The sequence below is a fragment of the Zonotrichia albicollis genome, chromosome 3 (genome assembly GCF_047830755.1).
Source record: "Zonotrichia albicollis isolate bZonAlb1 chromosome 3, bZonAlb1.hap1, whole genome shotgun sequence".
In the NCBI taxonomy this organism is placed as follows: Eukaryota; Metazoa; Chordata; class Aves; order Passeriformes; family Passerellidae; genus Zonotrichia; species Zonotrichia albicollis.
In genome coordinates this window covers 13,266,390-13,292,005 of record NC_133821.1, presented here as the reverse complement: position 1 = coordinate 13,292,005, position 25,616 = coordinate 13,266,390, and the positions used below count along the sequence as shown (strand labels likewise).

The following is a 25,616-nucleotide window of genomic DNA, read 5'->3' as shown; positions in this document are numbered from 1 at the left end:
GGAGAAGGTATCAGAAGTCAGGGCTGAGGATGCCGGCGAGTGCAGGCGGGTGGGCAGCTATGTGTGTGGCATTCCGGGGGGCTGTAGCGATGGATGCAGCCAGTGGAGGTCACTCGCTTTCTGGGAATTCCCCATTTCGGATGCAGGCGTTTTATTTTTCTTTGACTTGTTTGCGCTGTCTCGTTTCCAAATAATCTGGAGATTAAAGGTGCGTTATCAGCTGAGAACCAAAGCCCGCTTTGGATTTGTCAGGACACCAACACGGCATAAAGTCTTTTAAACTTTAATTAATCTGCTGGAAGGACTCTGGGGGGGGTCTCTGAAGGCTGGTTTTCAGCCCTGTTGCCCAACACAGCTGTAGTGACATGCAAATAGAAGTTGGCAGAGTCTGATTCATCTCTTAATCGGTGCTGAGCTCGTTGGCTTTGGCCATCGGGGGGCACTCGGGCTCTGTGCATCCCCCACTTCCCCCTTCCTGAACCAGTCCTGACACTGAAAACTGCTGTGCTCTGAGGAGACATCCCAGAGCTTTGGGGCTGGCAGCAACTCAGCATATGCACAAATGCCTTTCCCTTGGAAATCCAGGAGAAGTGCCATTGTGTCGGTCTGGATTCCTGAGAGGTGCACCCAGAAACAAGGCAGGATCTGATGGTTTTATCCCCCCCCGGTTGTCCAATGGCTTTTGTAAGAAGCTGACTGAAAATTCCAGCAGGATTCTCTGCTGTTCCAGCTGTTTGTGTGAGCTTTGTTTCCTCTGCCTGCACCCCCAGCTGTTGCAGAAGCAGTGCCCTGCCAGGTGTGTGGGGAGAGGCACCAACATCTGCCAGCTGAGCACAGAGGGAACAGTGGATTTTTTGGCACTGCCCCTGCTCTCCTGCAGAGCTTCCTTGCAGTGTTGTGATGCATCTTTGTGTCAGTGGGGTTTTTTTTCTCCAGCGTGGTGAATCCAAACAGAGACCGGTCTTAGATGCAGCTCGACAGAAATCTTTGTATCCTAAAATAAGGGTCGTCCTACTCACAGTGAAATTACTGAAATTCAGTGTTATTACTCCAGCTCTGGCATGATGAATGGACTTTTGAGTTTATACTGCCTATGTGACACTGTGCAGAATATGTACTGTAGGTACTTGGTTTCCCAGGGTGGGAAAGTTCCTCTCTTGGCATTTAAGATTTCCCAAATTTTTGGGCGTCTTTTTCGTTTGACACTAAAACATAGAAGTTCAACAGGTGCTTTAGCAAGAAGACCTCAGGCTACAGTAAATGTTTTCTGCTGTTTTCCAGCAAGCTCCCTTGATTACCTTGGCTCTTGTTGTCCTGGAATTTTCCTTGATGCCTCAGGTTTCAGCTTTTATATTTTTCTGATTCTGTACTGCTTTAGTGTGTAGATCTGAGCTTCATATTAAGGGATAGCAAGCTCTCTTCACAGAGTAGGGAGACAAAACAATTCCCTCTCTAGCTGGGGACCAAGGACAAACAATCCAAATCTCAGTCCCAAGAGCACAAACAACAGCGGAATAAAGAGAGAAAAGCAAGGATGAGACTTCCTAACCTAAAGCTATAATTCAACAATTAACTCCAGTATGCAAATGGATCAGAACTTATAAAAGTGAGGGACCTTGTGACCAGTCATCCATTTTTGTGACCATTTTGGTTCATCTTGGCTGTAGCCCTGGCTGGGCTCTTGTACTGCCCAAGATGTATCCATTGAGGATATCCTTTTAATAAATCCCTACTTTTTTCTTTAACTCCGTCTAGCCTTTATTCTAGGTCAGCCTTCACAAGGCATCATCCTCTTAATATTAATTTTCATTATAGAGGAAAAAATATTTTCTTGGAGCTTTTTCATTCCTTACTGTTGCAGCATCTTCAATACACAAAAAGCCTGTTTCATCAGAGAAATGGAGAGATTAAAAGGCTCTTTGAAGTGAAACTGGTTTGGGTTTTCTCTTTGTCAGAGCCTGGGTTCAGTTTGGAATTATTTTATGGAAGAAGCAAATGTGTAAATGGATATCGGAGGGTCACGGCGGGGGATTAGTGGAGGCGCTGGAACCGGCCTGGCTCTGTTTGCAGCCCGAAACTGTCTCGGCGGAGGTCTGTGCCCATTGTGCGCTGCGGCTGTGGGTGAGCGCAGCTGCTGCACCCCGCCAAGGTGCTGCTGCACCTCCCCAGCCGCACACACCTCACCCCAGCATTTATCCCCTGCTGCATTCCCCAGGTTTGGGCTCATCTTGGAGCTGCCGTTCCCCCTTTGGCCTTTCTGATGTCCTCGCTCTGTTTTCTGTATCTGTGTGCTGACAGCTTCGTGCCGAGCCTTTGCTGCCACCCTGTCCCCATCTCCCTTCTCTGGGGATGGCTGTGCTTGGCTTTTTGGGGAGTGAACCCCATTCCACACCTAGTGGGTGAGCCCTGGAAGATGAACCCCAGGGAGCAGATAATGGTCACAACAAACATCTCTCTCCTTGCTCTCCTGCCAGCTTTGATCTTTCTCTTTGTGTGAAGCTCTGGTGGCAGTGGGAAGGTCTTCAGATGTTTCTACAGCCGTGGTGGTCCTTTCTCCATGGATCCCTCAGCTGGATCTGGAACACCAAGGCCTGGAGATGTGGGCAGTCCTTCCTGGTGATCCTCAGCACTAGACCCAAAGCACTGACCCGCTGGTGTTTGTTGTGGGACAAGCACGGAGAGAAGTGGGATAGAACTGAGGAAAACTCAGTTGTCAAATGGCTTTTGTGAGAAGTTAACTGAAAATCCCAGGAACCCCACGCTCCCATTCCAGCAGCAGGATGGGATGTGGCCAGGGGGAAGCAATGGCTGCTGCCCCCTGATCTTCTCCTCAGCTACTTGAAATGGTTCCTGTGCCAACATCCACAGGAGGAACCTCACCAGCTTCAGCTCAGCAACAAGTGTTTTCCTGCTCCATACCCTAGGGAAAACAGTGCAGCCTCTTGAGCACATTTTCATAGGCTGGGATGCATGGAGCACCTCCTGGGAAGTGCTGAGGACCAGGAGATCTGGCAAAAGGGAGCAGGAGCTCAGGGTGTTCAGCAGGATCAGCACAGAGGCTCCAGTTTAAAATCCTGTCTGGATATCCTGTCGAGTGGAGGCCTTTAAAGGAGAAGTGAGAGTATAAGACAGTGTGAAGTACTGTTTGGAATAAAAGGAAAAGCTGGTGGACTGGTGCACTAAAGGAATGTTGGAGAAACATTTGAAGCCCAACAGTTTAAAGCTTTTCACTGAATAAGGTCATTATGAGTTACATCACTGTTAGTACTCTGCTAGTGCTGTCACTCGGTACTGGCACTTCTGCCTTGGTTTGGTGCCTTGGTGGAACCTGGGCTGTGTTTAATATTCTGGGAATTTCTGTCCACAAAGCAGGAGCCTTTGGAGAGGAAATGAGATTTAAACAGTGGGAGCTTTCTCTGGGTAAAAAGGAAGAGTGGCTGCACCACTGGTAGCTGCAGTGTGTGAAATTTTACATGTGCCTTTCCAGCTGCAATCCCAAATTCTGACTGAATACTGGGGGTAACGCTAGCAAGGAATCATCTTTGCTTTGTTTGTCTCCTTCACAAATGACTCCACAATAGTGGAATATTTGTAGCTCCCCACTTTAAACACTTCTGTATTGGCTGCCACATTTTTAAATGAAACACAGCAAATCACAGACATTTCAGAGTCCTGTTGTGCCTGAGGCCACAGCTTCAAACTGCACCTCGACATTGACTTATATTTCACTGCTTGGCCCAGTGATGTCCCAAATATCTCCTATTTGATCTTCCTTATTAAAATCAGCTGAAGCTTTATTTTTGGAGCTTCTTGCAGGACTGCTGCTGTAACAGTTAATTCTCCCCCATGTTTGCCCCTGTGTGATTATTCCCCAGCCCCAGCACAATGCACGCGCGGCACACAAAAGATCAAAATGATTCCAGCTTGTTTGAGAGATTCAAAAGGGCCTGTGATGCTCCAGACACAAGAGCAGCCATTTAGCAGAGCAGGCTCGGGCTGCACACACATCAAGGTAGATCAAAGGCAGTGGAGATTGCACATTGCCGTGGGGCTGGGGGACAGCACCAGGACCTGGAGGAAGTGCAGGGAGCAGCACTGGGGGGATTTGGTTTTGTTTGGATTTTGTCTTTCCGTACTTTGCGTGCTCTGAAAGGCGGCAGCAGCTTGGCAGGGCCCTGCTCCTCTGTACCTTAACTCAGTGCTGGTGTAAATCAGTGCTGTTACCAGGGAATGACTCCAGGAACTGCTGGAGTCCCTCCTGCACGTGAATTTCTCCACCTTTTAGGTGAAGAAGTCCGTGATTAAATACCTATTTGAAAAAAAAATAGTTACAGAAGTTACTAGGCTGTTGTTTTTTCAAACCGTTTCACAGTATTTTTTTAAAAGTCACTTATTTTTTTTATTGGAGACATTGTGCTGATTGTTTGAAATGTTTTACAGGACTGAATTGCGGAAGGAAACAGTACCTGCCATAAAATCCAAAGGTAAGAGACCAATGTTACACTACTGAAAATTAGTGTCTTTCTAGTTAAATTTGTACCATAGAAGCCCTCCCAGAACAACATTATGACCTGTATAAGGTAGAGGGAAGGGGAAGCATGGAATTTTCCTGTCTCCAGTGGGAGCCAGCAGGGAGCTGAGGAAGACAAATCCAGGGCAGAGAGGAGGTGTTTGTGGGGGGTGCTGTGGAATGGGTTGGGATCTTGGCAGGGTTTAATCAAACGCCACTTAACAGGAGGTGGAGGGAACTGGAGAAAGAGAAACCAGGTCATTCCTTGACCTGGGACTTGGGTGGGTGCAGCTGGAGGGTTTTGTGTGGCCAGGCTGCTTTTATTCTGAATTGGTGTCTGGACCCTGCGTGTTTTTGCTGCCCACACATTCCAGTTCCCCCTTTACCCCCTGCAAGGCCCTCCAGGGCCTGCAGCTGCCTCTGACGGAGCCTCCTGCCAGCGGGGCAGCGCTGGGAGCCAGGATCTCTCTGCCTGGAGCCCTGCTCTGGCTGCTGGCAGTCCAGAATGGCCCGGTTTTAGAGGTGTGGCATTGAACTGAGGTACAGATGCCATCAAGGACAGCTGCTTTGGTGGCACTTGAAAGGCTCTGGCATGCCTGGCCCCTTTCCTGTCTTGAAGCTGTTCAGCATGGCAGCCAACACAGGGATGGCTCTGATGTTCCTGCGGCCCAGGGGGCCGGGGATGGAGGATGAAAGATGCAGATGCTGCATTTGTAGATAAGGTGTTCATGGAGCTGGTGCCATCAGAGGCACCAGAGTGCCTCAAACATGAGCTGCAGTGTCTGTGTGAGTGTGACAGCCTTCCCCCTCCTGCTGTCCCTTGCTGAGCCCTGGGCCTCATCCCCGCTGCCTTTAGACAGCCAGCAGCCTGTGGATTAGGTGGGAACAGAGAGCACGGCTCTGTCAGCCACTGTGGCCCTGATTTCATGTGCCACACTTCCTGCTCTGTCCTATCCATGGGTCAGAAGAATTCACATCTCCAGAAATCTCTCAGGCACTCTGAACTGCTGTGGGATTCTGCTGCTGTCAGTGAAAGGGTTTGCTGATTCCTAAGGTTAAAGCCATGTGCTCCAGTGAGATCAGGCCTGCCTGGATCTGCTCTGATCTGCAAGTGGTGATTTTTCATTTGTGATGTCATTGCCATTTTTGTGCCAACTCTGATGTCATGGCCCGCTGGTGACTTCATCGCAGGGTCAAGTAGTGGGGAGAAAAGGGAAGAGAGTAGACAAAGCTGCAATTCAGGCAGCAGCTGGTCAAGTAAATTGCTTGGAGTGGAAATGTTCTGCCCAGCTACCTTGTGGCACAATGGAGTGGGAGCGCTGAATGAGGCCGCTGTCCAGCACAGCCGCTGCGCTGCCGGACACTGCGCCAGACACGCACACCTGGGGCTGGGCTCCCAACTCCCAGCCCTCAGTCAGCCTCGTGCTCGTGGCTGTGACGAGTGGCACAGCCACAGAAAAGGTTTTACACCTCTGCTTTCCTTCTTCTCACCCACAGCGTTCTGGGGTGAATCTGATGACAGCAGCTCCGAGCTCGAGGCTGCGCTGCGCCCACAGACCCACAGCACGGATTCAGACGACTTTGATGATTTCTATGACTGAGTTTCTCCCACTGACTTTGGGGAAGAAACAAACTGTGTTTTCCTTTACACAGTGAGTGTGCCACAGGCTGAAGAACTGCCTGTCACTGAATTGGCAAACCAAATTTAAATACCAAATAAACATACTGGATCCTATGTATTGTCTGTGTGCTCTGTCTGACCTGCAGCGTTTTCCTGCTCTGACTGTCCCCTCCCGAGGCTTGTGGCATCCCAGTATTGGGACTCCAGCACTAAACAGGGTTTGGGAAGAAGCAGCCAAGCATTGTGGGTATGCAGACAGGCGCTGCTGGGGTGGGCTGGCATGTTTGATCTTTATCTTTTTCTGCAGCAGATCAAGAAGAAGAAATGCATAAAATGTCCATTTGTAATTCAGCACATTTTGGAACAGAGCAGCATTTACATGTGGCAAGCCCCAGTGCTTTCCTGCTTTTCCTTGCTTTGTGAAATCCATGCTGGCGTTGCTGTGTGGACATCACAGTAATTGGATGACTCCAGGAGCTTCATGCATTTTTAATTTTCTTCTTTTCATTCCTTTTATCTAAAATTAAGTTCATTAAACATGAGATTTTCTTTGGGGGGGAGAAACCAGGGGACATGTTAAAGCTGTTCATAAATGATGACGAGTTCAAAAGCAGAAAGCAGCACCCCAATTAAGCTGTGCTGTGCTGCAGCCCCACATCTCCCAACATGGGCACCAATCTCTGCACCCCATCCCTCAAAACCCAGCTAGAAATGGGAACAGCATTCAGTTTAATAAGAGGAACTTGTAAGCTGAGAGCTCAACAGCACAAAATGACTTGCAGAAGGCTTGGAACAGAGCAAGAGCCCTTGGCAAAGCTGGCTGCTGTGGGTTTCAGTCTGCCATCAGTGAAGCTGCAGCCTGGAATGTTCTGGGAACTGGGAAATCTGCACCAAGGATGAAACAGGGTGAGTCTGTGACCAGGGCTGACATCCTGGGAGACTGCTGGGCTCGACTAAAGGACTGCAGCAACTGACAGAATGAGAGGACAGTCAAGCTGCGCCAAGGGAAATACAGGCTGAATATTAGGAAAAGCTTTTTTACTTTAAGAGTGATAAAGTACTGGAATGATCTGCCTGGGAGGTGGTGGAGTCACCATCCATGGATCTGTTTAGAAAAAGACTTTATGTGGCACTTAGTGCCATGGTTGAGGTGTTAGTGCATGGGTTGGACTCTGATCTCGAAGGTTCTTTCCAATCTAGTGATTGTGTGATTCTGTAACTAAACCAGATTTTACTGAGGGGTTCAATGTCCTTTTTACCACACCAGCTCCCCGTGTCCTGTGGGACTGCTGCCTTCTGCCTGTGCTGTGAGGTGGGTATCTTGCTCAAGGCCTGGGAGGAGTGTGGAGAGGAGGAGCAGCAGCCCCACTGGAAAAATCCAGCAGCCTGCAGTGCCAAGGGACATTTCCTCAGCAGCGCAGTGTCTTCGAGCTCTGAGCTCCTCCTGAGTGGCTCTGGGCTGCTGATGTCAGCCCACTTTACTGCCTGACATCAGTCTGTGGGGCTCTCCACCGCCCCGGTCCGGCTCAGCCCTGACAGCGGCCCGTGACAGGTGACAGATGGCTGCAGAGCCACATGCAGGCAATCTCTGCCTCTTGGTGTGGGAGCGATAGCCGGGCTCTTCTGCAGCGTTATTCGTGATACACTTATTGTGCACAGACTCATTAGATGCAAAACATCCTGCCAGTCAACTTCCCCGTGCTCCTTCACAGCTGTCACCCCGGCCCTGCTGGCAGGTGACGCTGACGGACAGGGGCACTGGAATCAACACACCCCCAGCAGATTCCCATCAGCACACCACTCATCCCAGGAAAGTGCCTGAGCAGGAAAACCTTCCCTGCTCCTTCCTGCCCAGGGTGCGCCACTCTGTGCTGTGCTCATGGATGTGCAGGTGGCAGGTGAGACCTGGGCTCACCACCCAGAGCAGCTCCTCGTGCTCAGACCAACTTTTCAAGGAATTGTCTGCTGCAGTATTAATTTTTCCAGCACTTGTTTACCCAAGCAATTATAAGATAAGATGATTGCCTTTCATTTGCGTCCGCCAGCCTTCTATTTTCTTCGTCATTATCAGAAAAACAACTGATTGCCCATCAATACAAACAAAATGTTCATACTAAGCTGGCGTGATCCCTACAAAATTCTGGGAGGAGAAGCACTGGAAGGAATACAATAGGAAGCTTCAATCAGGGAACATTTTGTAAGGAACAGATAAAGGACAATCTTCAGCTGATACCACAGGTGTGGTGCCACTACAAAGTTGCAGGGGAAATTTATTCAAGTCACAGCTTTTACTGAGAGGAGCGACAACAGAAAACGGCTTAACAACAGCCAAGTGAGGATAAGAATAATGAGAGACACAATATCGAGTTAATTTATTCTACAGCGAATTAGCCAGGTACCAAGGTTCCCCTCTGCTCCCCAAATCGGCGGCGTTGACTCAGCAAGCACTGCTGAGGTTTTGTTATTTTTGTTAATGGCTCCCGGGCCGCTGTTTCCTGTCCTCGGCCCTGTGGCTGCCCTGCTAACGGAGCTGATGTGCGGCAACGGGACACGGCGGAGCAAAACCCACCTCGTGCTAATCCCGTTTAATTCCCGGCCGTTTAATTCCATTTTGGTGCCGTCAAACAGGCACAAATTAACAGTGTTTGCTTATGCCACGGGCAGAGCAAGGGGACGGCAGCTCTTTGCCTCGTGTTGGTCTCAGGAATCACATGGAGACATTTCCCACTGAGGGAAATGTCCCCTCAGAGGGCACAGAGCAGCCGTGCCCTGAATCGCTCCTGCTGTTGCCAAACACGGGATGAGTCAAAATTGTCTGAAGTCAGGACGTTCTTTAATGTAAGATCTTTGTATATTTTCATGCAGAGACCTCATTAGTGCATCCCTTCCTCAAGGACACCCTGGAACCACCAAGCCTTAAGGATGTAGTAAATCCAGATGTTGGCGCCTATGTGTGTACTCCTAACTTGGCAAAACACCCAAATTCCATGTATCCTATATCTGAACTATTTGTTGTAACACTGCAACTCACGCCTACAGCTCAAAAAGAGGTGCAGACCTTTCCCCTGAGCAGGTGGAAGAGTTGGCTGGGGTTACATAACTCATGTGGAAATTACTGATCAATCCTAAAAGGGGCTGTGCTCGGGAAATTGCCAGCTGTGGATTTCTGAGTGTAAGAAACAGAGGTTGTGCTGGATTTAGGGAATATATTGAGCATGCAGCTCATGCAGCGCTGAAATAAATCATCGATTTCTCTCTTAATTATTGGCTTGTTGGGCAACACTGCTGGGTGTGTGCAGCCTAAAGCACCCCACTGTCACCCTGAATTTTAAAGATTTTCTAAGCCTTCTGATGTTTACATTTTTATAACAAACTTTCTCACACAGTTTCTGTAAATAACTTATTGTTTTGCATTCTTTTATGGAGGAAAATTTTGATGAACTGTTGGTTTGTCCAGTGTCATTGGAGAGGTGGCGCTTTCACCCTCCAATCCACTGTCACTTTTGAAAATCTAGAAATGTTGGAGTCGAAAAATAAACTTCCCTTTTTTCACCTTGAGAATAGCAGTGTGTGCATGTCGTGTTATGTGTCTTATAGTGTCACCCCACAGCAGCACCCCATGCTTGTTTTTTAGCAAGGTGCTAAGGGAAGGTGAGTCTTCTGTTAAATTGTTCGTTTATGGCAGTTTGTGAGAAGTTGTCACACTGCATGTCTTGGCTGGGCGTGAGGGCAGCACTGGGGCTGTCTGAGGAGTCAGGCTTCCCTTTTCCTCCTGGACATCACTTTTGTGCCCTCTGGCTTTATTTTCCCCTCTGAGTGTCCCTTTAGTGCCCCAGGAGCTGCCCAGACACGTTTTACGGGGCGCTGTCCCCTCACGCTCCCGGCCTCCCCTCAGGTTGCCATTGCGCCGCCCTCAGCCCGCACCCAAGATGGCGGCGCCGCCTCCTCGCGCACGCGCGCCCCGGCCCCGCCTCCCTCCCTCCGTTCCCGGCGTGCCCCGCGCCGCCCCCCGACCCCGGAAGTGCCGCCGGCGCCGCGGGTCCCGCTCGGCGCTGCCCGTCCAGCTCCCGCCATGGGAGTGCCGGCCTTCTTCCGCTGGCTCAGCCGCAAGTACCCCTCCATCATCGTCAACTGCGTCGAGGAGAAGGTGAGCCGGCCGCCCAGCACCGCGCGGGCCCGCCGGTGGCCGCCCCGGGGCTCTGCGGAGCGCGGGGCTGGTGGGGCCGCACCGGTGCTGAGCTCCCGGTGCTGAGTCCCCTCTGCGCCCCCGTGGGCTGCCCCGGGGCATTTCCAGGCGGGTCGGTAGATTTGGGCTTTGTTTGGGTTTGGTTCGGGTGTTGTTTATGATTGGGAAATGTTTGGGGTTTTTTGGGGGGGGGCGTTTGGAGTTTTTCCCGGATTTTTGATCCCGGTAGAAGCGGCCGCTCTACGGGGGGAGTTATCCCCGTGCTCCGCTCAGTGCCGGGGGTGCGGGTGAGCTCCCGGCGGGAAGGGGCACGTGGGGGAAGCGGGAATGGGCGCCGGAGCCGGGAATCGAGCGTCTCTTCCGATTCCTCCTTCTCCGGCCGCTTCCCTGGAATTCCTTTCCTGGAATTCCTTTCCTGGAATTCCAGCCCTTCCCGACGCCCTCGGCTCTGCCCTCGTGTGATTCCGACCCGGAAAAGTAAAATTTGAGACACTGGTGAAATTTGAGTAGGGAGCGCTTTTGGCTGTTTTTTAATGTTTTTCGCAGCCCCTACTTTTCCACAACTTTTTTTTTGGGTGGGAATTAGAAGCCGCAGCAAGCTTCGGGACTTGCTGGAAACACGAGTGCAGCTGCCGAGCCTCTGCTTGTGCTTTAGCCTAGAGCAGCCTCAGGGGGGTTTTGTGTCATTGCTGGTGATTTCTAGTTCGGGATAAACCCCTGAACTAGAACTCTGGTTCAGGATAATCTCCTGGCCAAACACGGAGCTGATTATTCCAAAGACATCCTCTAAAATCTGGCTTTCCATAGCAGCAGGAGGAGGTTTCAGTGAAGACTCTGACCCGGGATTCCACAGGTGCCTTTCCAGGCAGCATTGCAGTTGAAATGATGTTTGTTTATGTGGTTTTTTGGATCTGGTTCCTTCAGGCACATCCCTGCAGGCACGGGGGTGTTGTGCCATCCTATGGGACGCGGTGGGAGGGACAGGGAGGATGGAGGGATCTCCCTTCAGTGGCACCGTGGTGGATTTACTGTGCCCTGAGTGTGACAAGTTCTCCTCCCAAAGCTAATTTGAGCCTTTTTGAGGAGGCAAACTCTGGAGTTCTTGCTTCCCAAGCTGCTTTTCCCATAATAATTTGTGTTCTGTTTTGTTTGATTGTACTGGCTGCAGTCTGCTGGTTTGGAAAGCTCAGGGCATGTGCTGGGGCTTCTGCCTCTCTCCTCCTCCTCCCAAGGTGTGCTCATCTTGGGGAAGCACCTGGAAGGGGATAAAGAGTGGGAGCACAGTGGGGGAGATCAGGGAAAAGAGGGTGAAGTGTTGGAATTCCGTGTTGGGGCTGCAGGTGTGCCTTGCCTGCAGCAGGACGTTCAGCTCTGTGCTTTTCCAGGGTGGTTTTGTGTTGCAGGTTCAGGCAGTGAAGCACAGGTTTGGTTAAAAATGTGAGCTGCTGCTGCTGTGGTTTTATTGCAGCTGTGATTTCAGGCCCTCTCAGCAAGGTGGGAAGTTTATTTTACCTGTCACTGCAAAAGGTGAATTTTTAATGGGTGATAATTAAGATCTAAGAATCTGCCTGAGAATTTTTATGGAATAAAAGGGGGGTTGTTTAAGGGCTTAACAGTTTCCCTTAATGCTGAGCTCCAGCAGCACTGGCTCTTCTGGACTCTGCACCAAACTCCTGGATGTGACCTCTCCTGGGGCTTTGGGAACCCTCCATTTAGGGGCTGTCCTAAATCACCCTTTAAGATAAAAAAGCAGCCACAATTTAAACAGCAATTACATCTGTAACAGTTTGGGGCAGTTGTCTCTAAGAGCAGATTTGCCTTTTCCAGCACATTTGTAAATGTTAGATTAATCTCTGTGTAATCAAAGCTGCTCTCACATTTAGGCAAAACAAAGGTTTGCATAGCCCTGATTTTACTGATTGTGTGTCTCTTTTTTCAGTCTTCAATAACTGAGCTTGTACCAGCCAAATTATTTATGAAAATAAGTGGAAAGACACAATAAATTCCTTGAGTTGGATTTGCCATAAGTGAAGTGGCAGCTCTTGCTGTCCTCATCCACGTTGCTTTGTTCCAACTCAAGAGCACGTTGCAATTACAGCCAGGACAGCACACGGATAAATCACATTCATTAACATTTTTTTTATATTCAAATCTGGTCATAAATCTGAGAGTGGACTAGGACAGCAGGGAGAAGCTGTAGTTTGTCTTCCTGTCGATGAATTTAAGCTTCTCTCACGATGTAATCAGCTCCGTGTGTGTTTTAGGATTGCTGTAAATCTCTCTAATCAGAAATTTTGTATCTCCCGGTAGCTTGTCTCTTTGAAATATTGAAAAGTTGATCCTTGTTCTCTTACCTTGCTAGATTAATCAGATTTAAGAAAAAGAAATAATCTTCTTCTTAAGCTGAGCGGGAAGAATGAGAGGAAGATCTTGAAGATAATAAAAAAATCCAGGAGAGAATATTCTTAATCAAATGGATAGGAATTAATAAAGCTGCAGCTAAAGTATCATGTTTGAAGATCTGTTTTGAATGGTTTCAAAAGAGGCGCTGGAGATGAGAAGTGAACAGTTTAGTTATATCACAAGAGATATCGCTGCCACACACTTCAGCCTCCCTTGCACACGGCTGCTGCGTGAGAACCCCAGTGGGCTTGTGAAGGGGGGGCTCCTTTTCTGCCTCACAGAGCTGGGATTCCTCCTGAATCCATTGAGCTCGGATCCCACAGGGCTGGGGATCAGGGAGAATCCACGGGGGTAGCCCAGAGGAAGGTACAATGTTTGCACTGACACTTAGTTTCTGCTAACATCACCTCATTTTGAGTGTCTGGTGTCTGGAGAGCTGAGTGGAGGAGGCAAACAGCGGTGCTTGGGGGTGGCATCTCTCAGGATAACTGTGCCAAACCTAAATGCTACATCCAGACTTGAGAAATGAATGATATGAAACTTGGGTTTCATTTTGGGGCTAAGAAGTTAGCCAGTCCTGCTGCTGCTTTAAGCAGGAAAGTTGTCCAAAGTTGACAGCGTAATCTGTAAGTTTTGGGGTTTTTTCCTCTCTGAATCTCCCTCAGAGATTTGGGGAACTCACTCAGTGAGTAGCAGTCAGCAGGCAGGAGGTTGGGAAGGGCTTGTTGTTGGCTCAGCAGCAGCTGCTGAGCTCCATGTCATGGGATACCTAGCAGTATCCTGGATTTCCCCATCCCAGGCACTCCTGTGACTGCAGCTTTCACCTCAGAACATGCCATTCATTTTATTAATTTTTAAACTTGGCTTTAAGCCCAGCTGTTCAAGAGCACACTTTGTTCCACCTTTGAGTGTGTTGTAACCCATTCCAGCCAGAATTCCTCTGAAAATCATGAGGCTTTTCCTTGCTCAGATCCTGTCTCTTCCACGCTCTTGGATTTTAATCCACGTGTGTTATGCTTGTGGCTGATGGAAGGGAGAATCAGTGTTGCCGATTGTCCTTTGACCAAACTAACCACAAAGCCAAACCACAAGCCCAAGGACAACAAAGGCCCAAACAAAACAAACCTGAAATTATGGTGAGGAAACGAAAGTGACCGTGGTTGTTGAGAATGTTGAAGGATCCACTGCTGGAGCAGTCCAGGCACACAGGTGGCTCTAGGTGATTTAGGATGAAGAAACAATATGAGATATGAGAACTTCTTGTCAGGAATAAAAAACAGCTCTTCCATAACCCATTATTGTGTTTTCTGGTTGAAAGCAGCTGTAGAAAGAAGTGCTGTTAAATAGTGAAAAGTGCAGCTGCAGGTAGTGTGGGTACTTACTGCTGGGACTTGATTTTAATAATAATTACTTATTACTTAGTGTGGGTGCATTTTTTTCTTCTGCTGCCATTAAAACCAAAGCAGACTTTGATGAGCCTGTGCACTAACAGCTGCAATCCTTGTCCCCACTGCATCCCCAGGCCAAGGAGTGCAATGGTGTCAAGGTCCCCATTGACACGAGCAAGCCCAACCCCAACGAGGTGGAGTTCGACAACCTCTACCTGGACATGAATGGCATCATTCACCCCTGCACACACCCAGAGGACAAGTAAGGCTCTTTGTTTGGCTCTTTGCAGGTGCGGTATCTCTCTCACAGCATTTCAAGTGTTAAATTGGATGCTCTGTGTTTTAGGCCAGCGCCCAAAAATGAAGATGAGATGATGGTGGCGATTTTTGAGTATATCGACAGGATCTTCAACATTGTGAGACCAAGGAGACTCCTTTACATGGCCATAGATGGAGTGGTGAGTATTGACACACTGGGTTTCCAGCTGGAAAATCCTCATCTCCCCTCAGTACTCAGAATCATGGAATGGTTCTGGAAGGGACCTTAAAGATCTCCTGTTTCCCCATGGTCAGGGACATCTTCACTAGCAGAGGTTGCTCCATCCAACCTGGCCACCATTAGATCTGATGGTCAACTCTTTGTAATAACGTGTGACCCAAAGCATGTCTCTGGACAGGAGAGATTGTCTAGATGCAAAAAGTGACCCAAGCTCTCCTGTACTTTTGTTAGGCCCCACGTGCCAAAATGAATCAACAGCGGTCCAGGAGATTCAGAGCCTCAAAGGAGGGCATGGAAGCTGCTGAGGAGAAGCAAAAAATCCGACAAGAAATTCTGGCCAAAGGTAGGGCAGTGGCCTTATCAGAGGTTTTTTCCTTGAGAATCACCTTGTTTGATCACCTCAGTAAGGTTTAGAGAAGGGCTGTGTGTGCATTGCAGGGAGAAGGGGAGAGCAAGCCTGGAGAAGGCTGGATCTGTGTTTTCCAAAGTTAAGAACTGAGACAAAACAAAATGTCATCTTTTCTTCTTCAGTCTCCTGCCTGAAATGAGTTTGTGTTGAGTGCTCTTAATTCCTTTTGAAAATAAATTGAACAGAAGAGCAGGGATAAATGCAGTGAGAAACAACCAAAACCCTTCTGGAAAAGAAGTACCTGTTTGTAGGGCTTGATGGAAGGAGGATTGAGGCTTAAAAGCAGGGATCAGATGGAAATACTCCTCTACAGGGATAATAAGCTGCCAGCAAGGGGAGTTACTTCACAGTGGAAACTCTAAATTGAATGAGGAAACAAAAGTCAGAGCGACTTTGAGGGTGGTGGTTACACAGCTGGAGTGAGAGGAGAGTGTTTGCTGCTGGCTGGGCTTTGAAATCTCCTTGTTGAAGTAACAATGTTTGTAAATGTGGCAGCACCTTGTAGGACGGAGATAATGCAGTGATAAGAGTTGGTTTGGTTTGGTTTTTTGGGAATTTATTAAACAATCTGGTTTCAATGAGTTAATTATTCCCAGGGGAGCTGTCTGGGTTTTGCCGTGCAGAAATGTTGGCAGCGTTCCATGTGGATGTAACTCTGCTCTCTGTTGCTCCAGGTGGCTTTCTGCCTCCAGAGGAGGTGAAGGAGAGGTTTGACAGCAACTGCATCACCCCGGTGAGTGGCCTGGCCCTGTACCCAGCAATTGCCAGGGGCTGAATGTTGGTTTAATTCCTTTGTTTCCAACCCTCTGTAGGGAACTGAGTTTATGGACAATCTTGCTAAATGCCTGCGCTATTACATCGCCGACCGCTTGAACAGCGACCCGGGCTGGAAGAACCTGACAGTGAGTTTCCCACTTTCACACTTGAGGGAGATGAAGGAGATGTTTGGGCTGGGCTGAGATCCAACTGAAGAGTAGAAATTTAACAGATTTGTCTTTTGGCCTGGCTGTGAGCTGTTATTAACAGCAGGCCAGCACACACGTCCCTCTGAGGCTTCAGAGATCCATTCCGTGCTGATAACTCCATCTCCCAGCACCATTTGCTGTGATTTCATTGAAGGACAAGGAGCAGCTTTGCTGCTGGAAGCGACAATTTCACATAATGGGGAGACAGGGCTTTAGGAATGCTTTTTCTGGTTTTGGGGGAAGTGTCAAGATACATTGTAGTTGTATCTTTTGCACTGTTTCTTTTTTGTAATTGCTTCCTCAGCAGGCTCAATTTCTCTGTTCCTCTAATGGCAGGCAGTGAAAATAGAAGTGCCAGCTTTCTTGCCTTTCTGGGCTGGGTGATTCTCCCCTGGTCTTGCCCAACCACTCCACTCCTCCATTTCTGCCCTGTGTGTGCTGCACACAAGGAGCAGTGCAGGCAGGAAATGCAGCTGCGGGTGCTGTGTGCCACGAGCTGACTGTTCAAGTGCTCCAATTAGAGGGCAGTTGGCTCTGCTTGATTCCCCCATCAGACAGGGGTTTTGTAAACACTAATTCTCATCAGGGTGAGGAGGGGGTGAGGAGATCGTGTTTCAGTGCATCAATGAGCTGAATCTGGGAGTGCCCATTTCATTGCCCTGATAATTTATTGGGCACATCAAACGTGACGTGATCGTTTCAGTGGAATTTGAAGCAGTGTCAGCTTCAACCTGGAACTGGCAGAGCAAAGTGAGAGTCTCTTCACTTGCTCCTTGCTTGTAAATAATTTCATCTTAAATCACAATATTTTAGCTCAAACCACAAGTTAGAATTTCAAGTATTCATAAGTCAGATGCTGTGTTCAGTATATAAGTTACTGTTTTTTTTCCTGTGGCAGTATTAATTGTTGCCATTATTTCAATTTTTTTTCAGGTTATTTTGTCAGATGCCAGTGCTCCTGGTGAAGGGGAGCATAAAATCATGGATTACATCAGGAGACAGAGAGGTAAAATTCCAATTAATGTGGACATTTTAAGTTAAGCTCAGTAATAACTTACTTAGCATGACTTTGACAAAATGTAATTTTCTTTTGTGCAGCTCAACCCAACCACGACCCAAACACTCACCACTGTCTGTGTGGGGCTGATGGTGAGTTTTCTCTTGCTTGTGTTTCCTGGGTAATCACATCAATATCTTGCTTGAAGCAGAATCCACTTTGCTTCTAAACATTAAAAAAAAAAAACAAAACCAAAACTTGATTATGTTTATCCTTAATCACATTTTACTCTTCTCCCTTGCTTGGTAGCTGATCTGATCATGCTTGGCTTAGCTACACACGAACCAAACTTCACCATCATTAGGGAAGAGTTCAAACCAAACAAACCCAAGCCTTGTGCTCTCTGTAACCAGATGGGACATGAGGTTAAGGATTGCCAAGGCCTGCCCAGAGAGAAACAAGGAAAGGTAAGAATTTTGCTATTTCTAGGATTTTTTAATCTGTAGTGTACAAGGAGATTCTCAAATCGTTCTTCCTGCTGGTTTTAGCTGAAGCATGGTACAAATTGTTGCTGGGAATACCTAGCTTTCCCCTTAGAAGTAAAAATACAAAAGTGTCATGCCAAACCTGATATCTTCACTTGTGGTGTTTTGTTGTTTGGAGTTTTTCCCACTGAATGAGAACAATCAATCAGTAACTGAACAGATGTGCAAAGCAGCACAATACACACTTGGCACAAGGGCTTGGGAGCCTTTTTGGATCTCTCTCAACTCCCCTTGAGGCAAACCTTGCAAGTGAGGCTGGAGAAGCTGTGGAATTCACTTGGATCTGACGTGAGTCCCTTCTGGTTTTTCAGCACGATCAGTTTGCCGACACCATGCCGGTCTCGGAGCAAGAGTTCATCTTCATCCGCCTGTGTGTCCTGCGAGAGGTGAGGTGCTAAAAATTCCATCCAAAACTATAAATCCCTATAAATTCCAACCAAAACTATCAATCCCTATAAGTTCCATCCAAACCCCTGCAGTGTTCTCTGAGCTCCTGTTGCTTGTGTGTGTGTTTTGCAGTACTTGGAGAGAGAGCTCACCATGGCCAGCTTGCCTTTCACTTTTGATTTTGAAAGGAGCGTTGATGACTGGGTCTTCATGTGCTTCTTTGTGGGGAATGATTTCCTCCCTCACCTGCCATCCCTGGAGATCAGGTAGATGAGCATCTGTGTTCTTGTCCTGCAAGAACAGCTCCTGTGCTTTTCCCTACCAGGAGTCTCACGCTGTGCTTTGTGTTTAGGGAGGGAGCAATCGATCGCTTGGTGAACATCTATAAAAACGTGGTGCACAAAACCGGGGTGAGAGATTTTTCCTTTAAAAATATCTGGGTCTTTGCCACAAAACAGGCTTGTTTTTCATCTCTGTTATTCTCTGACCCGCAGGGCTACCTGACTGAAAGTGGGTTTGTGAACCTGCAGCGGGTCCAGATGATCATGCTGGCTGTTGGGGAAGTTGAAGACAGCATTTTCAAAAAGAGGAAAGATGATGATGTAATTTCTTTGTTGTTGTTCTGACATTCTTTGAGTTAGGTTTTAATCACTTGCTATTAGCCAGAGACACTCCTTTAAGAGAATAAGAAAAATACCCAGAATTTGTATTTTCATTGTTATAATCTCTGGTGAATACTTCAACACTGCTGTCACTCAAATAAGGCTGCAGCTAAATTTAGTAGATCATTTAAATCCTTAGCAAATTTTTGGAGCTTTGGGTACCCAGCTGGTTTTTTTCCCTATAGATTTTCAGGGCAGGATAGAAAAATTCCATCCCTTTCTGTTGGATTTACAGACACAGGAATTGACCCATGTCTTACTCAGAGCATTCCCTAAAAACCTTGTGGTGTGGTCAATTGAGGATTGTAATGAAATCATTTGCCAAGGAGTCTGTGTCCATGACTGACTTTATTTCCCTTTGTTCTTCATTTAGGATAACTTTAAAAGACGACAAAAAGAAAAAAGGAAGAGATTGAAGGTAAGTAAATTCCTTACCCATTGCAGAAACTAGCAAGAATTTAAATGTCTACTTTAGTTTTTGGATGTTGGAACTGCAGGTGTAATAATGGTGTTTTCTGCCTCATATGTAACTATTTCAAAGTTTAAAAAAATTAAGTTAGGTTGATTTTTTTTTCTACTCCATATTCAAAAAATATGCCTTTGTACATTCATTTCCCCATAATGTTAATCTGAAAATTGTGAGGGAGCATCCTCCCGGTGCTGGGGAGATCACACAGCCCTTTCAGCAGCCTTGTCTGTGTTTATCTTGCAGAGGGATCAGCCTTCCTTTATTCCTGGTGGTCAGTTTTCCCCTCAAGCCCTGGGAAATCGATCCAGCCCTCAGGCAATCTGTAACCCTCGACAAGCTGCCTTTGAGATGAGGATGCACGACAGGCAGAACTCGGTGAGTGGATGTTCAGAGGCATTTGCACAGAGAAAGGAAAGAATTGAAGCCTATGTTACTCCTTTTTGTCTGCTCTGTTCAGCTTGCTTGAAAAGCTGGCACCTCAAACATGATTCTTCAAGGAAGTGGCTTTTAATAAGTGATTTTTCTAAGCATGCTTGAATAAAATTGTCTTCTTTATTTCTGCTTGGAATGATGCTTTTCCCTGGGGAAGGGAGAAACTTAGATGAAGTTTTGGGCAAGGTATTACGGAGGGAAAACTGGAAAGAAGTGCTCTGTTAGAAGTCCTGCTAGCTTTAAATAACAATTATGACAAATATTTTCTTTTTGGTATAAATCTTCATCCAAACAGTGAACAGATTAAAAGTTCTTTTTCATCACAGAGATGTGTGTTCTGTCTCTGAAGTCTAAATACAATGTGCTTTTTCAAGGTTTAATTTCTGCTGCTCTTCTCTTTTAATCTCAAAACTTTTTTGCACATGAGTTACACAAATTAGTTCCTTTATGGAACAGGAAACATTTCTTTGAGGCTCTAATATTAAAATAGATCAGTTTGAAAGGAGTTTAAGAGTCCCATCTGTGAAGGAGCTCAGAGTATTTCTGGCAGTTCTGAGTTGGAAGCACGTTTTTTTCACTAGTGCCACAAAAGGAAGTTGCAGCAGAAGCTGCAGTGGTGTTCCAAAATTGGACTATATCCAGAATGGCATTTTTAAATCAATTATTACTGTGTTTATTGCACTTGTTTCTTTCTCAAAGCCAGTGACATCTTTGCCTCTATGCATCAATGCCTGCCTTTTAACAGAGAGATGTTTTTCCCTTTTGCCCCTTGACTATGATGGGTTGTGCAGCCTTTGCCTGGAGTTTTTTTGGAACTGAAGAGAAGCCTTGTGATTATCACAGAGCTGTTAATTTTAACTTCATTTTTAAAAGCCTAACAAATCTTCCTCTTTCCCCCCTCACCAACCTTCCCCTGTTTATCTCTAATAATTCTGACCCTAGACAACTTCAGCATCTCCCAACACCAGCCTGACTCCTGACAGCAGCCCGTCCCTGGGAGGAGGAATTAAGCGGAAACCTGAGGACAGTGACAGTGAACCTGAGCCAGAGGATAATATCAGGTGAAGCCATTTTTTTGTAGCACTTTGTTGGCAAATTGCTGAGATAGATGCAGCCTAATTAATGCCATTTAGCTCAGTGCAGCGCTGCCTTCGGATGCTTTTGTGATCTTTTTTATCCAGCGGTAATTAACGTGGAGGGTGAAGATATCCAGTAAATTCCAGTGAGATGGGTGAGCTCTGGCTGTTGAAGCTAAGTATCCAGATTAGTATGCATGCAGGTTTGCAGCCTCCCAGCCACTGCTCCCTCTGAGACCGAGCTTGGCGAGACATTCCCTGATTATGTGAGCGGAATGCTCCTGGAATCCGGGAGCTGTTTAACCCGCACGTGGGCAGCACTGTCAGTGCTCTCCACCATCTTTGGGTTGCAGCAGGCCCTGGTTTGGCTCTGAGTTCTTGCATTGTCCCAGGAGGGCTGAGCCTGGGGTGGTTGACAGAGGAATTTTCTGGGAATTAACCACCAGTGAGTCTGCAGTGGGCAAGGGTTTCAATGAAACTGTTTGCATAGAGGGTGAAGGCCTTTACAGCTGTTCCTGAGAAGTGCAGCCACAGGGGTTTGTTTTCTGTGGAGTCTGCCCATGGCCTAAGACTCAGGGTTCTTTCCTTTTGGAGTTTTGCTCGCAATCATCACAATGTATTTGTGACACGTGGCCCATCAGCTCTAGCAATATCACAATTCTTGTTATATGCTCTCATTCTTATTTTCTTTCCAGTGTGTCTATATCTGAACAGACTGATTTTTTTTTTAATCAATCGAGCAATATTTTTATATAAAATCATAAATTTTAAGGTTAAATTACTCCATCTGAGTGTTAGCAGAGCTGCTAAAAGAAGCTTGAGCAGTATGAATGAACTGTGGTGATTCACGAGCAGCAGTGGTTCTGACATGGTATTGCCAAGGAAAAGGATGTGCTACATTCAGCCACAGTTTTTTAAGCTTTTGTAGCTCAGAATATTTTTTCATGTCCTTTTCTGAGTGGAAATTAATTCTGTGCTTGCCATTGTAAATAAAAAGAACTGCATTGATGTCCTAGATGCAACCACACTGTTTGTGAAAATAAATTCTGTATTTAGAATGACTTTGAAACCAGAACAAATTGTTGCAGTCAGCTACAGATGGGTTTTATCTCACAGAAAGGTTTTTTTTTAATTTATGCAAGTGTCTGTCTGCCAGGCAGCTCAGAGCCTGCAGATGTTCTTGACTCTATCCCTCAAGCCTTCAGTGCCAGGAGCTCTGTTCTTGCTTACCTGCTTTTCTGGAAGTCTTGAAAGCATCTTGGCTTTTCTGCCTGCTCATCAGTGTGAGTTGTCTTGGAAGGATTTAGGAAGTGTCCTGAGCAACTGTCTGAAAACAGAAGCAAAGATCCTCTTTGCAGAGCCAAAGGGATGTGCATCCTGTAAGGAAGCACAAATGGATTGTGACTCTCTCCTAAAGCTCCATACACAGGATTTAGGGCTCTGGGAGAATCTGACCAGTGTCAGCTTGAGGTGACCTCTTGGAGTGGTTTGAAATAAAATTCCATGTAAGAAAACAAATCATTATTAAGGGATTATGTGGTTTAACCAGTTTGGTTCTTTGCTGACATGATACAGCAGAGCTGAAGGGTGCAGCTGCCCGTGTGTGAAAGAGGAGCCAGTGTTTGTTTTCCCTGCCCCATCTGTGGACAGACATGAGGGGGAGCTGTGTGAAGGAAGGATGAACTGTGGCCTGGTTGGCTCCTGTGCTCCCAATGTCCACCTCTGGCCCGAGAGAGTGAAAATCCTGTGGGAAAGGGAGCTCAACTGATGTGAGGCAGCACGCACAGGGTGCTGAGCTACAGAAGTGCCTCTGGTAATCACAGCTTGTCTGAACAGAACAGAAATTGTTATGCATTTGCTTGCCTTTATATTTGAGGTAGCAGGAAAACTGTCAATTCTGCCAACAGTCACATTTTATTCTCTTGCTGCTGAGCGTGGCTTTTTCTGCTTTCATTTAAACTGCATATAAATGGCAACTGAAGTAGCAAGTGGCTTTGTTTTACAGTGTAATTCAGACCTGCAGATGTGCATCTGCTGAGGTGCCCATTCATGTTAACACATTGCCTGTGCCTGGTTGTGTTGCAGGTTGTGGGAGACTGGCTGGAAGCAGCGCTACTACAAAAACAAATTCGACGTGGACGCGTCCGATGAGAAATTCCGCCGCAAGGTTGTGCAGTCCTACGTGGAAGGGCTTTGCTGGGTTCTCAGATATTATTATCAGGTACCCCAGAGCTTCTTGTCTGAAGTTGTTTCAGTCTGTTGCTCGTTTTGGAAAAGCTGTGGGGTTTTTTTGAAGGTGTAAAGCAAACGTGTGCCCATTCTGTTTGACACTGGGGGTTTGAGTGCAGTTTCACCATCTCTGGAGCTGCTGAAGGAACAACTGGATGTGGCACTCAGTGCTCTGATCTGGTTGACAGTGTGGTGATTGGTCACAGGTTGGACTCTCATTTCAGAGCTCTTTTCCAGCCTCAGTGATTCCAGGATTCTGGTTCTCACATCTTGGTGCAGCAAGAACCGCTGCTATTTTCTCTTTCCCACAAATAATGACACTGCAGGTGCCTAAATGAGAGAACAAAGAGGAAAGCCCTTGAAATGCCAGTAAGAATTTGCAAGGGACAGAGTTGTCAGTCTCCTCTGTAGATTGTAATGCTGCTCCATGAAGTGTGTTGTGATTGAAGTAATCTGTATCAGATTTAAATCTTTTGATAATTGAGATGTCAGATTGGCCAGAGATTAGTGGGCCATGGTGACTGATGGTTAATGAGGAGCTTTGTGCCCTGAAGGCAAAGTCAGTTAGACTGGCTGTGTGACCTGGGAGCACAGTGTGCTCCAACCCAGGGAGTTTGTCCTGTCCCAGCAGGAATTTGGAGCTTCCACACAGGGCTGTGTTCTTAAAACTTTGTATTTTTCCTCAGTGGCTGCCACCTGTCCAGCTGGGAGCACAGGCATGGCAGATACCTCAGGTGCCTACAAAATGCAGTTCCCAATAGGTTTTTTCACTCGCCCCCTTAGAACAAAATGGGAATGTGTCCCCTTCCCTCCTGCTCTAACCATTCCCTGAGTTTGAGCTCTGGCTCATCTGTTATGGGGGATGAAAATCATCAAGTTTAGGGTTTGCAAGCTCTGGTGCAGCTCGTTTGCAGGGAAGCTGTTTCCCCCACCCTTGTGTACATGATCTCCTTTTGTGAAGGACAGATGTCACCTGGACGCCTTTATAGGTGGGAATTATCAGGATCCTGGGCACAAGGAAACTGTGGTTTTTTAATCATGACAGGGTATTTTCCCACAACTCTATGTGGCCACCAGCCTCCAGGGGTGGAAATGAGCCTTCAGGTGAGCTGTGGGTAAAAGTGTCCCCTTCAGTGGTACAAGAGCACAAGACCGTTCCAGTCTGTTGTATGGGGATGGAGCAGCTGGAAAATCACTCCCTGCTGATATGGAAATGAGGTTAGGAAGCTGTTGGGCAAGGGGAACTTCAAAATAGGTTGGCTTGAGGATCTTTGTTTGGCTTTTTTTCTTCTCACCGTAATAAAAATTGACTCCAATAACCACTGCTGGCTGTCCATAAAACTTGTGCCAGAATATATTGCATGCCTTTCTGTTCCTGCAGAAAACTAAGAATGCAGGGCATGTCCCACTAGAGGGAACATCTGTTTGGAGAGGTGGGAGGAAAAAGGGAAAAAAAGAAAGGAGAATGACTGCAATCCACCTGGCTTTTGAAACATTCCAAGTCTGTCCAAAGGACTGCAGAGAATAATTACAGGTGCTGTACTTGTATACCAAAAATATCACTGGAGGAGCCTTGTTGACATTTAATCATTCAGAACTGGAAGTCAGAATAGTAGTGGGCTTTTGTTTCAAGTGGTGCTGCTAAGAAAAATAGCTGAGGAGGTGAAAGCTTGACTTAGACCCTCTGGAGCCACGTTTCCTTTAGGAGGTGCACAGTTTTCTGGTGGTTTTGAGTTTGCTTGATTCTCTCCCTTCTGAGGAGACACTTTGTATTCCCCACTGCTCAAGGCGGGAGAAGGAGAGGGGAAGAGCAAAGTGCTCCTCCAAGTGTGCAGCAGTGCTGGTGCTGGAGAGAGGAGCGCCAGTGAAAACCAGAATGCTTCTCAGCACTGCAGCAAATACTGTTCACATTTGCACACCCAGCAGGGCGTGCTGGGGTCTCTGCTCCCATACCTCCTCCCCAAGTTAGCTTTGGGATTTTGCTGTGGAAAACAGGAGTGTAAACTGCTCTCTGCCACATTGTCATGTTTGGTGACTGGGCTGCATGATTTTCATTTGCTGATTTTTGTGTCTCCCACCAGGGCTGTGCATCCTGGAACTGGTATTACCCTTTCCACTACGCTCCCTTTGCCTCGGACTTCGAGGGCATTGCAGACATGCCCTCAGACTTTGAGAAGGGCTCCAAACCGGTAGGGCTCCTGATTTATCAGCTCATTCACTGCTCATCTGCCCTCTCATTCCAAGAGTCTCACACCTGCTTGTGTGTTCTCAACAGTTCAAGCCTCTGGAGCAGCTCATGGGGGTGTTCCCGGCCGCCAGCGGAAACTTCCTGCCGCCCACGTGGAGGAAACTCATGACAGACCCAGTGAGAATCCCTCTTTATTTATTTATTCCTGTCTCTGAAAGCTCAGGTCATCTTGCACTGGTGTGAGGGAGACCTGCTGCTTCTCTCTTCAGGCAGAGAAATGCTGCAGACCAGGAGGGAAAGGTTTTGGAAGATTGCAAGGACTTTTTCAAAATCCTTAAAAGTGATTTCTTGGAATTCAGATGTTATTTCCCAGTTCTCTTACACTTCAGATGGTTTAGTTTTTTCCAGAAATCTTCCAAAACTTAGTTGGGAACCAGATAACTTAACTTACCCTGATTAGCTCTCCTCCTTATCCTAATTTTTCTCTCCTCCATAATTTCTAATTTTAAATCTCTGAGTAGTGCAAGTGCCCATCCTCACTTTGTATTTAAATGACTTTTAATGAAAGCTGTTTCTGTTAGCAAAGACCTTTCTGTTTGGCACCACATGACATTCTGAACCCGTGTTAAAGTTGACTTTAAGGGTGATTT

The 25,616-nt window shown here is 47.1% G+C and overlaps 2 protein-coding genes across 2 annotated transcripts in view; both read left to right on the top strand.

Annotated features, from left to right (window-relative positions):
* KIZ (kizuna centrosomal protein) overlaps positions 1 to 6,245 on the top strand; it is a 29,000-nt gene extending 22,755 nt beyond the window's left edge. The window contains exons 12-13 of the mRNA XM_074536755.1: positions 4,441 to 4,484; positions 6,008 to 6,245. Coding sequence (XP_074392856.1) covers positions 4,441 to 4,484; positions 6,008 to 6,111 — 148 coding nt within the window. The 3' untranslated portion in view covers positions 6,112 to 6,245. The remainder of the gene's footprint in view (positions 1 to 4,440; positions 4,485 to 6,007) is intronic.
* A 3,874-nt stretch (positions 6,246 to 10,119) lies between these two features.
* The window catches only part of XRN2 (5'-3' exoribonuclease 2), a 32,305-nt gene continuing 16,808 nt past the window's right edge, over positions 10,120 to 25,616 (top strand). The window contains exons 1-19 of the mRNA XM_005486778.4: positions 10,120 to 10,278; positions 14,243 to 14,370; positions 14,455 to 14,566; positions 14,839 to 14,950; positions 15,691 to 15,749; positions 15,829 to 15,918; positions 16,915 to 16,987; positions 17,080 to 17,130; positions 17,288 to 17,445; positions 17,835 to 17,909; positions 18,043 to 18,176; positions 18,263 to 18,320; positions 18,405 to 18,512; positions 18,946 to 18,990; positions 19,285 to 19,416; positions 20,416 to 20,534; positions 22,635 to 22,770; positions 24,860 to 24,967; positions 25,054 to 25,143. Of these exons, the coding sequence (XP_005486835.1) occupies positions 10,204 to 10,278; positions 14,243 to 14,370; positions 14,455 to 14,566; positions 14,839 to 14,950; positions 15,691 to 15,749; positions 15,829 to 15,918; positions 16,915 to 16,987; positions 17,080 to 17,130; positions 17,288 to 17,445; positions 17,835 to 17,909; positions 18,043 to 18,176; positions 18,263 to 18,320; positions 18,405 to 18,512; positions 18,946 to 18,990; positions 19,285 to 19,416; positions 20,416 to 20,534; positions 22,635 to 22,770; positions 24,860 to 24,967; positions 25,054 to 25,143 (1,863 nt within the window). The 5' untranslated portion in view covers positions 10,120 to 10,203. The remainder of the gene's footprint in view (positions 10,279 to 14,242; positions 14,371 to 14,454; positions 14,567 to 14,838; positions 14,951 to 15,690; positions 15,750 to 15,828; positions 15,919 to 16,914; positions 16,988 to 17,079; positions 17,131 to 17,287; positions 17,446 to 17,834; positions 17,910 to 18,042; positions 18,177 to 18,262; positions 18,321 to 18,404; positions 18,513 to 18,945; positions 18,991 to 19,284; positions 19,417 to 20,415; positions 20,535 to 22,634; positions 22,771 to 24,859; positions 24,968 to 25,053; positions 25,144 to 25,616) is intronic.